The sequence below is a fragment of the Doryrhamphus excisus genome, linkage group LG13 (assembly GCF_037039965.1).
Source record: "Doryrhamphus excisus strain RoL-2023G ecotype Guam linkage group LG13, RoL_Dexc_Guam_v1.1, whole genome shotgun sequence".
Taxonomy (NCBI): domain Eukaryota; kingdom Metazoa; phylum Chordata; class Actinopteri; order Syngnathiformes; family Syngnathidae; genus Doryrhamphus; species Doryrhamphus excisus.
The window spans coordinates 19,799,271-19,818,091 of NC_136369.1; the positions used below are offsets into that span (position 1 = coordinate 19,799,271).

The 18,821-nt window shown below is 39.0% G+C and overlaps 1 protein-coding gene across 3 annotated transcripts in view; it reads right to left on the minus strand.

The window, feature by feature from the left end:
• Positions 1-18,031, minus strand: part of kctd15b (potassium channel tetramerization domain containing 15b) — a 33,634-nt gene extending 15,603 nt beyond the window's left edge. The window contains exons 1-3 of one of the 3 annotated variants that reach the window (XM_058089363.2): positions 17,135-18,031; positions 13,520-13,695; positions 4,579-4,723 (exon numbers count right to left, since the gene is read on the minus strand). In XM_058089363.2, the coding sequence (XP_057945346.1) occupies positions 4,579-4,723; positions 13,520-13,695; positions 17,135-17,143 (330 nt within the window). In that variant the 5' untranslated portion in view covers positions 17,144-18,031. Of the gene's footprint in view, positions 1-4,578; positions 4,724-13,519; positions 13,738-16,775; positions 17,021-17,134 lie in introns of those variants that run through there. The other 2 variants (XM_058089361.2, XM_058089360.2) reach the window with 2 other exon arrangements.
• Positions 18,032-18,821: the final 790 nt, after the last annotated feature.

Sequence of the window (18,821 nt, forward strand, 5' to 3'; positions counted from 1 at the left end):
TTCGCTAAACAATTAGTAATTAATACAAATGCGTTGTGATTAGTAGGCCAAAGATTGACGGCTTCATTCACGTTTGTTCAAATCCATCACTGCTGGTGACTTATATTACATTACAGAGGGCGCGGGTTCGATTCCTGGACACTGCTTGTGTCGAAAAGGACATCCGGTGTAAAAACCAAACCACTAAACCGTACGAGTCTAAAACCCCCAAAAAAGGTTGCCTGAACACAGATGACAAAAACCCGCACTGAGACGCCCCCCTTTGGGCAGCGCTCTTTATCAAAGTGCCTCATTCGACCCAGGTCTGACGCCAGTGGATGGATATGTTTTTAACATGGGTGGGGGGGGTGTGGGGGGGGTTCTATCTGCGAGGCACTTTAGTCATCCTGAGCGCGGCACAAAAAACCAGAGTCATCTAAAGTGCTGAGGTGAGTTGAGACGGGGCCGGCGGTAGCCTCGTCCTGGTTCCTGCCGCCAGCGCTAACCATGCGACTTCATCCCCGAAAAAACCTGCGTCCGGACAGCCCGTTTGAGCTGCAGAATAATGGCCGAGCTGATGAGCCGCCGGCGAGGCGACATCTCGGGGACGGAAGAGGAAGATGACAAAAATAGTCTCCGGGAGGAGGTTGGCAGGACGGATAAAGAGTGTCTGTGTGCGTTTCGGACAAATGATTAGGAACGCTAGCCGAGCAATAAGCAGTATTGTGCAACCACTAACTTTGTGGTTTCAATGCTATTTTTAACGACCAGTGTGACGGCCATTTTCATTTCATTTACTTCACTTGACAACTTAATTAATAAATCACGCTGTTTCACAGCTGAATACTGAAAATATTTAGTAAAAAAATTACTAAAAAATTTAGTAAAAAAAATAGTAGTACATTTTGTTAAAAAATCAGTAAAATATGTAGTAAAAAAATAGTAAAAAATAGTTACAAATGTAGAAAAAAAATGGTAAAATTTAGTATTTAGTAAAAAAATAGTAAAAAAATAGTAAAAAAATTAGTAAAACAATTAGTACAATTTAGTATTTAGTAAAAAAAATAGTAAAAAAATAGTAAAAAAAATAGTAACATTCAGTATTTAGTAAAAAAACAAAAAAAGTAAAATATTTAGTAAAAAAATGTAAACAAATATTTAAAAAAATAAAAAAAAATGTAAAAACAGTTGTAAATTTTTTTTAAATGTAAAATTTTGTATTTAGTAAAAAAAAAATATGTACATTTATTATGTACTGTTTGCCTAAATTAAGCATTTCCCACCATAATAATGGCGGGAAATTTCAACTTATGTCATAATTTTGACTTTCTTAGCTCAAAATTTCTACTTATTTTCTTGTAATTTTGACTTTTTATGTCATAATTTCGATTTATGTCATAATTTTGACTTTTTATCTCGTAATTTCACATTTTTATCTCATAATTGTGACTTTTTAGATAACTTTTTTTAGTCAGCTATGTCATAATTTTGACTTTTTATGTCATAATTTTGACTTTATCTCAGAATTTCTACTTTCTTATCTCAAAAGTTTGACTTTTTATCTCGTAATTTTGACTTTTTATCTCAAAATTTCGACTTATTATCTTGCAATTTGGACTTTTTGTCAGAATTTCGACTTTCTTATCTCAAAATTTTGACTTTTTATCTCATAATTAAAAATTTTTATCTCGTAATTTTGACTTTTTATATATTTTTTTTAGCATATGACCTACATTGGAGTAATAAGCCATTCATTCTTGCATTAAAAGAACAGCTACCGGTTAAAAACATTTAAGATACTTAACAATACACTTATTCACGTTGCTAAAACACAGCTAGAGTCAGCTATGTCATAATTTTGACTTTTTATGTCATAATTTTGACTTTATCTCAGAATTTCGACTTTCTTATCTCAAAATTTTGACTTTTTATCTCGTAATTTTGACTTTTTATGTCATAATTTTGACTTTATCTCAGAATTTTGACTTTCTTATCTCAAAATTTTGACTTTTTATCTCGTAATTTTGACTTTTTATGTCATAATTTTGACTTTATCTCAGAATTTTGACTTTCTTATCTCAAAATTTTGACTTTTTATCTAGTAATTTTGACTTTTTATGTCATAATTTTGACTTTGTGTCAGAATTTTGACTTTCTTATCTCAAAATTTGGACTTTTTATGTCATAATTTCACATTTTTATCTCATAATTTTGACTTTTTATATAATTTTTTTTAGCATATGACCTACATTGGAGTAATAAGCCAAAATGACCTCAGTTCATTCCTGCATTGTCTGTACGTCCCTGATGGGAGTTGTACGTTTTAAAATGCTGATGCAGAATGAGGACATACGGCACGTCTTTAAAGGAACAGCGACCGCTTAAAAACATTTAAGATGCTTAACAACGATACGCTGATTCACGTTGCTAAAACAACAAAGCTAGAGGTGACTTAGGACTTTTGCGCGTTCAAGTACAAATCACCGGAACCGGCCCCCAAGAGGTAATGAATCATCCATTTAAAGCACGAACTCAACGCTTGAGAAGCACACCTTGAGTGCCTTGCTTACTCTTGTGTGATTAATGATACGTTGAATAATGAGGGTGGTTATTAATAGGGAATATTTTTTTGCTCCGCCGATGTAGGCTGAGCATTTTTCCTGTTGCTATTCTGCTCAGACTTTCGCATTGATTTAACAAAACACACAAGGCTGCGGCTGCCAGCAGCAGAACAGACCCAGGCCTGGGGCGACGGCAAGGCTGATTGTGTTCAGATAAGGACATGCTCCATTCTGCCTCGCACTATTTGCACCCCCCCCCCCCGCCCCCCACTTTAACTCGGGTTTCACGCAAATTGAAAGGTATGCAGATCAACACGGGGGCTTATGCGAGGGGGGATTGTAATGAGTGGAAACAATGAAGTCGGAGGCATTCTCCTCCCGCGCGGTGCCTGATTGGACTGTCAAGACTTCACAGAAGGCGAGGCAAAGCATGAATAAAGCAGGCGGTAAAACTAATCGCTACTGAGTCAGACCATCATTTGCCAAAATATGCAGCGCTTTCATGTCATGTTCTGTTCTTTGAGGTTTTTGGATCTGGTTCAGGCTCTCTGTGGGGCCCCTGAGATTCGGCCCCCGGCTCTGAGTGGCTCGGTCTCGCCTCGTTCCCTACGAGAGACGGATGAACCGCGGCTCGCACGACCGGAGTGGAAAGGTCATTTCAGTTTAGGTGGATTAGAAGCCATGAGAAGCATAAACAATATGGCTGAATCAGGATGTGGCTTGGTGCGGTAAACATGCTAACGATGTTAACGATGATTCAATTAGGCTGACTATGTCAGGGTCAGACATGTTGTGACCAGCGGACGCGGTTTTATCAACCTCAATATTTGGGTAAATTGACCGATATCAATCAACTAAATAACACTTAAGCTAGTAGCGGCAAATGCTGTCGCTCGTTTACGGCAGTTAATTGGCTTCGGTTTCAATATTAATATTAATTAATTAATTATTTTCGTTGCTAGAATAGAAAAACAGACCATCTAAAAGGATCTGTTTAGAATTATTTAAGCCATGAACGAACACTCCAAGTGTCAACATTATATGGTAATGGTAATGGTAATGGTAATGGTAATGGCAATGGTAATGGTAATGGTTTTATTTCATTTGAACATGCATCAGATTCCAATTGAATGCATCCCATAATCAGTTCCCAGTTCACTCACCCAGTTACAATCACTAACTGTTACATTTGTTCACTTCCTGCTTTCCTAATATAATTGAAGTTTTTAAATAAAATAAAATAAAATAAAATAAAATATTTATAATTATTTTTTTCTATTTTTTTTATTTATTTTCAGTTCACAGTTCCACAAAGCTTATTAAATCCTACCTTTCCATCTGGTACTTTTACAATCAGTAACTGTTACATTTGTTCACTTCCTGCTTTCCTAATATAATTAATATAATTGAAAATATAATATAATATAATATATATAAAATATACATAAATATATATATATATGAAATATATATAATATATATAAAATAAAAATAAAATTAAAAAAAATATATTATATTATTTTTAAAAATTGTATTTAATTATAATTATATATATAAATATTTAATATTATATAATTTTTTAAAATTATTTTACTTTATTTGTAGTTTTATTTTATTTGAAGAACAACATTATGAAACCAAAAACGTACCACTTCCACACTGAAGGGGAGGAGAACAGTTTTGTTTTTTTTACTCGACAGTGCAAGCTAAGGTAATGTCATGCAACAATGTGTGTGAAAATGAATAAAAATTAGTAATAGTAATAACAGTATTAAAAACGAACCAAACATGCAGCTAACAGGCCCTCTGTCACTAAAATCGATCGACAAACTATAAACCAAGCTAACGAAAAAAGTGGTTCATGAGAGACGGGTGTGTGTTATAGGCATACCCATAAGAAATCACATCTGCATGATGACGCTACGACGTGTCTGGAGTCCATCGGATGTCATGTAAATATTATTTGACACGTTTTGTGTTGTTATACAAAGACTTTGCGTCCAAAGCAGCGGTGGCGTTGCTGTGTGACCACGTTTACCTTGAAGTCTTCCGGAAGCAGCAATTTGCTGGTCCTGAGGAAACTGAGGATGTAGCGGAATATCTCTCCATCGCGATCTATGAAGTAGTGTTGCTTCAAGCTGTCCAATACGATGGGCTCGGTACCGTTGAACAGGCGACTGATTCTGGAAATTGAGACACACACACACACACACACACACACACAGACACACACTTAATGGAATAAGCCCGCCAAATGCATGAAACAATTACCCTCCATTTATTTTTCAATTTTATTAGCGACGAGCCTGAAATGCTTTCGTGTGGCCGCTTGAAACAAGGTGCTCAAGGCGGCGTGTTCCTCCATTCCAGACTCGTTTGAAGTGTCCCTTCCGCAGACAGATTACGACGCACGCGTGTACTTTAAAAAATACTTTAATGGCACCAATGTAGCATTATGTGGCTATTATTTCACCTGTTACACAGCAGCCGGGAAATGAAACCGAAGCGGCGAACGGAGGAGAGTGACATACTAATAAGAGGACGTTGGTAGCTAGACGTTGGATTTTCATAATAATTATCATAATAATATCAACGAAAGCCATCTGTCTAAGACGCCGCAAATTCTGTTTTAGTGCCGTTGTTGTCGTGTTGCCGTTTTTAACACTAGCATGTAGCATCACTCGGCAAAATGGCCAAGTTGTGAACAGCCGCATCCTTTTTATTATTTCCACGCCTCAAAATTCTTTCAGTACAGTCGACATACTGCAACCACGTATCTATCTGTACGCTACCGTACGTACCTGGCGTTTAAGCTCCGTTTGGCTCATTACGGATACGGAAAGTATGGAAGCCCGTTTCCGCCGCCGAAAAAAAAAATATCCCAATGGTAAATCGGAATTACGAGATAATAAAGTTGAAATTACGAGAAAATATAGTTGAAATTACAAGATAGAAAGTCAAAATCACGAGATGAAAAGTCAAAATCATGAGATAAAAAGTCAAAATCATGAGATAAAAAATATAAATCACAAGATAAAAAGTCAAAATTACATGATAAAGTCAAAACGATGAGAAAAAAGTCAAAATTCCGAGATAGAAAGTCAAAATTACGATATAGAAAGTCGAAATCACAAGATAAAAAGTCGAGATCACGAGATAAAAAGTTGAAATCACAAGATAAAAAAGCTAAGTCATTATTTACACTTTTTATCGCATAATCAGGACTTTCTAGCTCATCAGTTTGGCTTTCTTATCTCAAAATTTTGACTTATTATCTCGTAATTTCGACTTTCTTATCTCAAAATTTCGACTTTTTATGTAATAATTTTGACTTTATCTCAGAATTTTGACTTTCTTATCTCGTAATTTTGACTTTTTATCTCGTAATTTTGACTTTATCTCAGAATTTCGACTTTCTTATCTCAAAATTTTGACTTTTTATCTCTTAATTTCGACTTTTTAATCTCGTAATTTTGACTTTTTATGTCATAATTTCGACTTTATCTCAGAATTTCGACTTTCTTATCTCAAAATTTTGACTTTTTATCTCTTAATTTCGACTTTTTAATCTCGTAATTTTGACTTTTTATGTCATAATTTCGACTTTATCTCAGAATTTCGACTTTCTTATCTCAGAATTTTTACTTTTTATCTCGTAATTTTGACTTCTTATGTCATAATTTTGACTTTATCTTAGAATTTTGACTTTTTTATCTCAAAATGTTGACTTTTTAATCTCGTAATTTTGACTTTTAATGTCATAATTTCGACTTTCTTATCTCGTAATTTTGACTTTTAATGTCATAATTTCGACTTTCTTATCTCAAAATTTCGACTTATTATCTCGTAATTTCGACTCTTTATCTTGTAATTTTGATTTTTTATGTCATAATTTCGACTTTATCTCAGAATTTCGACTTTCTTATCTCAGAATTTTTACTTTTTATCTTGTAATTTTGACTTCTTATGTCATAATTTCGACTTTATCTTAGAATTTTGACTTTTTTATCTCAAAATGTTGACTTTTTATCTCGTAATTTTGACTTTTTATGTCATAATTTCGACTTTCTTGTCTCAAAATTTCGACTTATTATCTCGTAATTTTGACTTTTTATCTTGTAATTTTGATTTTTTATGTCATAATTTTGACTTTATCTCACAATTTCAACTTTCTTATCTCAAAATTTCGACTTTTTATCTCATAATTTCGACTTTTTATCTCATAATTTCGACTTTTATCTCGTAATTTCGAGTTTTTAGCTCATAATTTTGACTTTCTTATCTCAGAATCTCAGACTTTTTATCTCACAATTTCAACTGTTTATCTCATTATTTCGACTTTCTATCTGATAATTTCGACTTTTTATCTCGACTTTTATTTCGAATTACCAATGGATGATTTTTTTTTCAGTGGCGGAAACGGGCTTCCATAATATCCACAATGAGAACTGCTCATCGTTATCGTCTACTTTAGTTAAGCTTGAGTATTTCATTACATTGACTTGATTGACAGTCACATGGTATCAAAAGTGCTGTACGCAGTGAATAAAAAAATGACGGATGGCGACGGTTTCTGGCTATTTCTAATTCCGTGCTTTCCTACGGAGAAGACCCCAGCAACTTTTTTTTTTACAAAAAACTCCTTAAAACAAATCAACAACGTGTGAGAGTATCACGTTGGAACGTGAATGCCATAATTCCTGCATGGATGTACGGCATGTGATCCAAATTAGCAGTGTTGGGCCTTGGAGGAGGTCTACGCCGCACCCCACCCCATTCTTCATCATTTCCCTGCAAACGTTCAACATGCCTTTTTAACAATTAAAAGCGATGTTGGGCTCGGGGCTGCTGTTTTTCCTAATGTTTCATCTTGTTACTGCCACAATAAATGTGCTTTATTTCCGTGTTTAATAGCGGGAATGTTTGGGAATGCTGGCAACACATTTCACACACTTCCCATCACTCTTTTTTTCGCGGTCCTGAGTCCCGTAGCGAGGGTCTGTGTTGCGTTGTTGTCCTCGCTTGTTATTGTCGTCCGCCGTTTGATCGCTTGGGTGACAAAGCTCCGACGCCATTATGGAAAAATGGACTCATTTGATTTCAACGAATTGGCGTAAGGTCAGCTGACCTCGACAAATTCCCTTTAACGCTTCTTTTCTTTGACCGCTTAAAGGAGAAAAAGATGTCTATTTCTCCTCTCTTTCCTGTCTTTCTTTCTTTCTTCCGTCTCCGTCCTCCCTTCTCCCTCCCCGGCTGGCTTTTCTCTCTGGAAATCGATGCAAAATGCTTTATAAAAAACCAATACTCATCTCCCTGTTTGGCCCGAGGTGTTCCTTTCTCATATGGTCTTGCAATTCTTCCAGCTAGAATTTCACCATACGCCTGCGGGCTAACTCTGTTTTTCATCTCCACTTTTTTAAAAAGCAATTAAAATGCTGCCTGTTTTTCTTTTTCTTTTGCACCCCACCACCCCCCCCACTCCCCCCCCCCACCACCACCACCACCCCTCCCTCAACCTCCACTCACTTCACTCACTTCACTCACTTTTCCTCCATGTTTTCCTATTCGGATCAATTGTGAATGTACATTATGTGGACAAAAGTATTGGGACATGTATCAGCTAGTCTATCCCAGGGACCCCCCCTCATTTTTTTATTAGCCCAATTCATATTTAAATACTGTGATATTATTCATTCATTCATTTTCTACCGCTTTTTCCTCACGAGGGTCGCGGACGGTGCTGGAGCCCATCCCAGCTGTCTTGGGGCAAGAGAGGCGGGGTACACCCTGGACTGGTGGCCAGCCAATCACAGGGCACATATAGACAAACAACCATTCACACTCACATTCATACCTATGGACAATTTGGAGTGGCCAATTAACCTAGCATGTTTTTGGAATGTGTTAGTGTTCTTACAAAGAACACTAAACTCATCACACACCAACTTAACACTCAAAAGGTATAATTATGAAACCAGCTCAACTGAATCATTCATTCATTCATTCATTTTCTACTGCTTATTCTCACGAGGGTCGCGGGGGGGGGGGTGCTGGAGCCTATCCCAGCTGTCTTCGGGCGAGAGAGGCGGGGTACACCCTGGACTGGTGGCCAGCCAATCACAGGGCACATATAGACAAACAACCATTCACACTCACATTCATACCTATGGACAATTTGGAGTGGCTAATTAACCTAGCATGTTTTTGGAATGTGGGAGGAAACCGGAGTACCCGGAGAAAACCCACGCATGCACGGGGAGAACATGCAAACTCCACACAGAGATAGCCGAGCGTGGAATTGAACCCCTGGTCTCCTAGCTGTGAGGTCTGCGTGCTAACCACTCGACCGCCGTGCCGCCCGGCAACTGCGCTATTTTTGGAATTTTACCGATCATTCACAATCATCAACATTTGTTTCTCTCCCTTTTCTGTGCATTCTAGCGCAAGAATACAAGTTAATATGAGCAAGCTAACAACGGACTTCATGGGAAATACCTGATTTCATGTCCATGCAAATGTTTGTCCATTGACCAAAAACAGATCGTTATTCCATGCGGAACTCCAACCAATGCCTTATGGCGCGATTCCTGACGTGTGAGTTGCGACTAGGAAATGTTTTTTTATATCAGATATTGGACCGATATCAGCAAAAAAAATGAGTATCGGATTATATGCTGTATCCAATGCAGTCAATTACAAACGCTTGTCTAATTTTTTTATTCAAGTCCAAAAAAGACATTGCAGCCGAGTGTAAAACTTGTCATGCACGAGTTCTTGTGCCGTGTATCCGACACACAGCAGTAGATATCTGCTGGAGAAGAGCGTGCCATAGAAGTGTAGAGAATTCTGCAGAGTGGGTCACCGCTTCCCACTGACGGGTTGCTAGTGGTGGAATTTCGGCGTACGAAAAACCAGTTGAGAAACCAGTTGAGAACCACAGCCTGAATGGACTAAAGCGTACCGGGAACAGATTGTTCTCATCAAGCTGGAGGCGTACGATTGTTCAATACGTGTTGGTCAGGTTGATTCAAATTGAGTGCCCCGATATTTGGCAGGAAGTAGACCACAACTGAAAGATGATACTCTCTGTGTGTTAAAAAAAGAGCACCGAAGCCCCCCTTGAAATGACGCAAAAACAATTTGCGGACACGTCGAGGATTCTTCTACTGGGAGAAAAAAAAGTACTCCTATCAAAATAGTCCCCCTGGTCTGTGGACCATTTGCCCCCTAATTTCCCCAGCTTCTGTTCAAGTGAAAGCTCCACAGAGTGCGCATGAATTTTTCATGGCTACTGTCCCTTAATATGGCGGTCGCTGAGGAAGACGGAGAGCCGCACATTAGTTACTAGACTAACTTTCTCTTGGCACGTTGCATTATTTAGCAAGCCATCTATTAAAAGTCATCATCGACTTCAAGCTCTTTAACGATGCTCTTTTAGACGCTCGCGCACACACCCCCAACCCCAACCCCAACCCCGTCCTCCCTCGTCCGGGTTCTGGACTGCGACCGGACGTGCGTGGCCTTCCACTGGCTCCCCCGCCACAGTGTAATTGTTTTGCTTTCTGCTGTCAGCCATTATACTAATTCACACAAAGGGAGGGGTGGAAAAGTGGAGGGTGGGTGGTTGAGAGGGGTTGGGGGTGGGGGGCGCCCCTCCCGCCTTCCACTGGCTCCAGCGGAAAGTAGGGCCCCCAGGCCAAGTGTGCTCTGAGGAGGCTGGGAAAAGCGAGAGACAACAGTGAGCGTATGTGTGTGCGTGATCCCGGGTGAGAAAGAAACAGAAAGAGACGGGTCGAGCGAGCTGAGAGAATGTGTGAAGAAAAGAGAGAGAGAGAGAGAGAGAGAGAGAGAGATGGGGAAGAAGAACTCAACACTTGCATCTTCGCCCTTCCTAGCGTAGCATCACGGTGCTCTGACATGACTTTATGTGTGTTTGTGTGTTCTGTTGCCCATCAAAAACATTTTTGGAACGTCTCACGGTTCTGACAAAAAAAAACTACCAACAATGAAAAAAAAACACTTAAAGTATATTTACGCAACAAAAACACTCCAAAGTTTCACATAAAACTTGGAAAAGTTGCGAAACTCTCGGTGTAATAAACATGCCAGGCCAGTAGGTGGCGATATCACAAGAAACAATAGAATCATCATTCAATCCAAATATACATTGAAAATATGGCTGATCTCATTTTCAGTACAAATAATCGATCTTTTTCTGCATTTAATAGCATTGAACTACAACAAGAACACACTTGTAGAGTTACAGTACTTACAGTACAGTAATACACTGTTGCTGCTCCTTTCCCACTGCATACTGTATGTACTCTGATATTCATTGGGTACTTTTTATACTGATGTACGGATCTTGTGTGCTGTCATTTCAATGCTTTGTACTTCTCAGTTGAGTTTTCTCATTTGGTAATGGTAATGGTAATGGTAATGGTAATGGTAATGGTAATGGTAATGGTTTAATTTCATTTGAACATGCATCAGATTCCAATTGTGTGCATCCCATAATCAGTTCCCAGTTCCACATGTCCAAAAGGAGTAGGAAGAAACAAAGCTTATTAAATCCTAGCCCTCCATCTGGTACTTTTACAATCAGTAACTAATTCCATTTGTTCACTTCCTGCTTTCCTAATATAATTGAAGTTTTTTAATAAAATAAAATAAAATAAAATAAAATAAAATAAAATAAAATAAAATAAAATAAAATAAAATAAAATAAAATAAAATAAAATAAATCAATGAATGAATGAAAATAAAATAAAATACTTTTTATTTATTTTCAGTTCACAGTTCCACAAAGCTTATTAAATCCTACCCCTCCATCTGGTACTTTTACAATCAGTAACTGTTACATTTGTTCACTTCCTGCTTTCCTGATATAATTGAAGTTTAAAAATAAAATGAAATAAAATAAAAGAAAATAATTTTTATTTATTTTCAGTTCACAGTTCCACAAAGCTTATTAAATCCTACCCCTCCATCTGGTACTTTTACAATCAGTAACTGTTGCATTTGTTCACTTCCTGCTTTCCTAATATAATTGAATTGAAGTTTAAAGAAATCAAATTAAATTAAATACAATTATATACAATTAAATAAAAATTAAATTAAATTAAATTAAATTAAATTAAATTAAATTAAATTAAATTAAATTAAATTAAATTAAATTAAATTAAATTAAATTAAATTAAATTAAATTAATGCATTTATTTATTTCTTTATTTCTTTATTTAGTTATTTATGTCACGTACCGAAGTACGAGGTGATTCTTCTTCTTCTTCTTTAACAAGAAGAACAGAGAAAAACGTCAGGACTTTTGTCTTCTTACGTTTTGCCATGTGGAATTTTGACTCATCTAACGTTCCAAACAAACCATGTGTTCCAACACTACGGCCCGGGGGCCACATGCGGCCCACCAAGCGCTTGAATCCGGCCCGCCAGTTGCTCTCTAAGTATTTCAACTTTTAACATCCAAACTGGCAACATGACTTGCAAGTCCGATGTCTTATTTAGTAAAAAAAAAAAAAAATGTAAAATTAAATGCCATAGTTTGATGTGGTCTGATGTACCTAAGAACATACAGCTGATAGTATAATACTTTTACAGATGAAATTAGACAAAAATAAAATATATCTTCTGGCCCCCCGGACAGCTTTGTTAACTCAATGCTGCCCACAAGCCAAAATATTTGCCCACCCCTGAACAGGAGGGACCAGTAATTTGCGGCCCATAAGCCTAAATAAACTACCAAGGCGCTAACAAGTCGCCGCTCCAATGACTTGTGAAGTTCATCATGATTAAAGACCAGGAAAGGTTTGAAGCAGGACCGTTTGGACCTTAAATGCAACATTTTTTGGTGCAACAGTTTTAGATTGAATGGAGTGAGGTTCCCCAGGATGGTAAAAAATTAGCGTTTTCATATGCTTTTCCGTGTTCCGCGTAATAATGGTTAGAATAAAATTACTTAACGTTCATCCAGCAAAAATGTATGTTAGAACATAAAACAATAATAAAACATGAATCACCTGCTAATTAGTCGAGTAATCAACCACAAACGTCCTATTGTACTTGTACAAACACGGCGCCAGAGTGTAAGTGACAAAAACAATCAGCAATCCGTGTCCGAGGTGAGCTTTTATTTTTCGGTTTTAACATAAAAAAGGAGAGCTGTCGGGGATTTCCTGTCAGCGGACTGTGCGAGCATCAAGCCTTTTATTAGCAGGGGATTAGGAGGATTGTTTCCTGTAGCCAATTTGGCACATTTTCTAACAACCTGGCGTGTGTGTTTACCTTGGCCCACGAGGGACTTTGACGGCTGACACTGAAGACTGTATGAAGGGAAGTGGGGGGGCGGATGAGGAGGGTGTGTGCTTACATTTTTTTTTTCTTTTTTTTTGCGGGGAATAAAGCGGTGTGTTGAAACGGAATCATGATATAGTAACAACTTTATGTTATATCGACTTATATCGACTCAAATGATGTTTATTCGTTCTGTTGACGCTTTTGGTGACATTTGATGCCACTTTATCGATGAAATACAACGACATTGTCTAATGAATACCTCTTTGACAGCATCAATCACAGCCCAGCATCATTATCTTTGTAGATCAATCAATGAATCTTCAAATTTAAATAATTTTGCTCGTTTTTCCACAACATACTTCACGGATAAAATATTTTTTAAATGAACGGATACTGAAAAAAAATGAAAAAACTGCAGAGTTATAATTAAAACTGTCGTTGATGTAATTTCCTACTGTTATCCAGCAAACCAAAAACATTAAAAGAATAAGAATAAGAATAGAAATCAATTATATACACAAGACGCAGGTCAATTTTTAAAAACACAGCAGCACCCACTCAAGGCGAAGTTGCTGCCCTCAAAAAGTTGACCACAAGCATTTGAGTTGCCTACCAAATGTGCTACATTGTTTTACGAGGACCCACCAAGACATCCAAAGTTTCCTTACCTTGAGTCGGGGTACTTGGTGAGGGTGGCCAGGCTGCTGGTGTACATGTGTCCGCCCACGTCGATGTGCACGGGCGCGTTGGCTTTGGTGAGCTGAGCCGGCAGAGGGATGCCCTGGGCGGCCAGGGGGGAGACCGGGGACCGGGTCAGAGAGAGCCGTGACATGCTTCGCCCCTCCTGGAAGCAAGTGTACAAAAAAGCCATGGGAGGAGGAGAAGGAGGAGGAGGATGAGGAAAGAAAGAGGAGGACGGATGAGTAACAGTGATCCTCCCGTGCCAACCACGCGATATTCCTTCCTGATCGCTATCAGATCGCTTCCATGACTGCGCGGTCGCTTCCCTGCGTCTTCCTATACCACGGCGGCTCTAATTAAGTATGTTTGCATCTTTTGGCTCAGCACCGGAGGCGAGGATAGGAGGAGGATGCTTATTAGAGAGAGAGACAGACAGATAGACAAGAGAGAGAGAAAGAGGGAGGGGATGCAAGGTGTCAGCCTCTAGGGGAATAAAACAAACTGCTGCTGCAATATTCTAATTAAAGGTCGCATTATGGGGGAGATGTGATGCACCCAGACACACCGGGAACCAATCTGGGAGGGAGGGACCGCGGGAGGGGTGGCCCAAGCCCCCCCGCCGCTGTACAAGAGAAAAACTGTCATAGAGTGGATATGGAAGTGTCTGTTTACCTGTACATGTCGACTAGAAGGGAAAGACTACATAAAACCTCCATATAAATAACATAACTATAATTAACATATATACACAAATAACGTGTCATTTTCCATAATTTGCCCCATTATGGCCTCTTCTTGACGGTTTCTGGGAGACATGACATGGTTCCGCTGCTAAATAGTGAGTGTGGCTATTTGCGCTCAACTTTAGGGAACCAAATATGGTCCCCTATTGCCAATTAGGGACTATGGCCTTAGAACTGCTCGAGTGGAAACGACTTTCCATCATTTTTACTTTACCGCTATTAGTACGCAAAAACAAAACAATCATCTGTTTCGGGTGACAGAAATGCAACAGCTAGCAACAACGTAACAACAGTTTACCGATGGTAAAAAACGCGTCTATTCTGGCTGCCTTTTCCGCGCCCGATCATCTTAACTATACCGCTATTACTGCCAGTAGCTAATATTTCTACGCAAAAACAAAACAATCTTCTGTTTCGGGTGACAGAAATGCAACAGCTAACAACAACGTAACAACAGTTTATCGATGGTCAATAACGCGTCTATTATGGCTGCCTTTTCCGCGCCCGATCATCGTTACTATACCGCTATTACTGCCAGAAGCTAATATGTCTACGCAAAAACAAAACAATCTTCTGTTTCGGGTGACAGAAATGCAACAGTTAGCAACAACGTATCAAGAGTTTATCGATAGTCAATAACGCGTCTAATATGGCTGCCTTTTCCACGCCCGATCATCGTTACTATACCGCTATTACTGCCAGAAGCTAATATGTCAACCCAAAAAACAAAACAATCTTCTGTTTCAGGTGACAGAAATGCAACAGTTAGCAACAACGTAACAAGAGTTTATCGATTGTCAATAACGCGTCTATTATGGCTGCCTTTTCCGCGACTTTCCAGACGGCCTGATTATCTTTACTATACCGCTATTACTGCCAGAAGCTAATATTTCTACGCAAAAACAAAACAATCTTCTGTTTCGGGTGACAGAAATGCAACAGTTAGCAACAACGTAACAACAGTTTATTGATAGTCAATAACGCGTCTATTATGGCTGCCTTTTCAGCGAATTTCCAGCCGGCCCGATCATCTTAACGATACTGCTATTACTGCCAGAAGCTAATATGTTAACCCAAAAAACAAAACAATCTTCTGTTTCGGGTGACAGAAATGCAACAGTTAGCAACAACGTAACAAGAGTTTATCGATGGTCAATAACGCGTCTATTATGGCTGCCTTTTCCGCGACTTTCCAGACGGCCCGATTATCTTTACTATACCGCTATTACTCCCAGAAGCTAATATGTCTATGCAAAAAACAAAACAATCTTCTGTTTCAGGTGACAGAAATGCAACAGTTAGCAACAACGTATCAAGAGTTTATCGATGTCAATAACGCGTCTACTATGGCTACCTTTTCCGCACCCGATCATCGTTACTATACCGCTATTACAGCCAGAAGCTAATATGTCTACGCAAAAACAAAACAATCTTCTGTTTCGGGTGACAGAAATGCAACAGTTAGCAACAACGTAACAAGAGTTTATTGATGTCAATAACGCGTCTATTATGGCTACCTTTTCCACGACTTTCCAGCCGGCCCGATTATCTTAACTATACCGCTATTACTGCCAGAAGCTAATATGTCAACCCAAAAAACAAAACAATCTTCTGTTTCGGGTGACAGAAATGCAACAGTTAGCAACAACGTATCAAGAGTTTATCGATGTCAATAACGCGTCTATTATGGCTACCTTTTCCGCACCTGATCATCTTTACTATACCGCTATTACTACCAGAAGCTAATATGTCAACCCAAAAAACAAAACAATCTTCTGTTTCGGGTGACAGAAATGCAACAGTTAGCAACAACGTAACAAGAGTTTATCGATGTCAATAACGCGTCTATTATGGCTGCCTTTTTGTAATGTCAATGAAAATGTCTAATAAAGTTGCAGGGAGTCATTTGCGGCGCCAGAGGCTGCAAGGTGGACCATGCAGGGTGATGCAAAAGGAGGCTGGCACTGCTATTGTATTGACAGCCAGTAGATTGCATCAATTTGAAAGTGAAAGTGAAATGTTGGGATTCTTGAAGTGTGCTAAAAGGTGATGGTTTATGCATGCTTACAGACAGGTATATTGAATATTGCTATTATTCTATAATATGTTTTTGTTTTTTCATTTCCAGGGTGGTGCCCCCCCCCCCCCTCCCCATTTCAAGTATCATGTTCCTCTAATACGATTACATGTGGATGGGATTACATTCCACATGGAAAGGGAAGGGGACTTGGGAAGTTTTGAGGGGTCTCAGAACTCAGGTCGTCCCCTTTCTGGAACAAGCGAGTATCTTGAGAAGAAACCCAGACCGGTACTACAAAGTCCGAATGACTGCCAACACTGCAGAATTTAAAGCACCGTGGTGCGGCATATACATGCAGGGAAAAAAAATACCCAACATGGCGTCTTATTTCAGCTTGCTGTGACATTTTTCCACGCGTGAAAATAGGGTCTGCTTCTAAAACACTTCTAATCGATTTCACAACACGTATTTAGCATTTACCGTTTCAAACATGGTAAGGGAGTCCAAAGATGGGAATCCGGTGGTCTGCCTCCTCGCGTTGCAAAAAATAAAAATAAAAAATAACAATGAAGAAGAAAAACAGCACAAAAATGCTTCAAATGTTTGCTTGCGGGCGTTCAACTACCGTCCTGGAAGGGGGGGAGGACGATAATACACAAACGGTCCACTCGGATCATGCACAAAACTGCTTGAAAACGCACACACACGCACACATACGCGTACGCACACGTCCCCCCCCTCCTTTAAAAAAAAAGTGTGATGCTCTCACGGCTGCTGTTCTCCCAGCAAAGCAGGCAAGCGGAGAAAAAAAGAAGCGCAAAGGAGGCGTCCTTGCTTACCTTGAACATAGATGTAACGATCTCCTTCCTTCCTTGCTTCCTTCCCCCTTTTCTCCTCTGTTCCGGCTTTGGACGCGCGTAAAATTGCGCGCTGCTTCGCTTTTATTCCTCTCTTTTCTTCTTTTTTTTCGTGCTAAAATGAAAGTGTTCCTGTGGTTTTTGTTTCGGAGAAGAAACCCAATAATCCCGTCTCTAAATAAAAAGACCCGAAAAAGAAGAAGAAGAAGAAAAAAGAAGAAGAAGAATCTGGCTCCGGGCTGCCCAAGCGCCTCTGGGCCGGGGATTAGGCTACAATTAACTCAACTCCACTCTCCCGCCAAGGCAATTTTCTCAAGGAAGAAAGCCTTCATATCCCCCCCACCCTCTCCTCCTCTCTTTGCATCTCCTCCCTCCTTCTCCTCCTCTTATTCTCCAAACGATGCCTGCACAGATATCTTATATATATTTCTGTGTGTTTTTTCCCAGGTGGCAAATGTTCCTTTTTACGCAAAAGTTGAAGTCCAGAGCGGGTTATCTCAGCAACAAAGATGATCTTTATGGTTAAGAGTCCTTCCGGTGTGTTGCAGGTAAAAGGAATCCAAAATGCGTCCAATAGAAACTTGTTGATAAATATAAAAAAAAAAACTCCCAGCAATATAGTCCTCCTAGTACTTCTTTCCTCCTTCCTGCTCTTTGCCTCAATGTCTGGAGTGGCTGACGATGATGATGATGATGATGATGATGATGATGGTGGTGCTGTTGCAAGGGCACACTTCCCGCAGGCCATTCAAATCAAATGACGTCCACCGACGTGCATGCACGCCGCAGCAGCAAGCAGCCCTCACAACCTGCCTGCAGCCAAATGCGCCATTTCAATTATAGCGCAGGGCTTAGATGGAGATATCTGGCCAAAACACACACTCACACACACACACACACACACACACGCACACACACTTCACTCATGCTCAAATGAAAAAAGACAGCCTCCAGACTTTTACAAAATAGGATTCACAAAGCTGATTATTGTTGTGTTGCCTTTCACTATGTGTGTGTATTTATGCTTTAAAAGACAATAACAAGTGAAAGTGTGAAGCATCAAAGTGTTTTTTGTGGTCCCTAAAAAAAAAAATTAAGGTGCTCTTAATTACGTAGGTCATTATTTATTTATTTTCATGTTTGTTTATTGGTCGGGGGGTGTAAATAACTGTGAATAATTGATGCAGCATTGAGCCCAGCAATTACTCGGTACCAGCATACCGATGAACGTTTCTTGACCTTTGGCGCCCACCAGTGGAAGAATCTGGTACTTCATCTTTTATAAGTCGCTAAAAAGTAGCCATAAAGTTTGTCAGTAGGGAGTGAGTGGCACACACAGGGGCGTCACTAGGTTCTGAGGACGGGGTAGGGGGGGGGGGGGGGGGGGCGTAACCCCCCTGGAGATGCACAGGATATGAATGAATATAATAGACATTCAAAAAATAAAAAAAAAACAAATAAGGATAAAGAACCGGGATATAACTTTCCCACTTTTGGACAGATTTATTAGAGATACTCAATATTTTTATATAATAATTATAATAATAATAATATAATAATTTTAGTCCTGGTTATTACTACTAGTAGGCTAGTATTAGCCTGCTTATTGGCTTGCTTATTAGCCTGCTTTTGCCCTATTATATGAAATTTATCAGAGATTTTTTGTAAA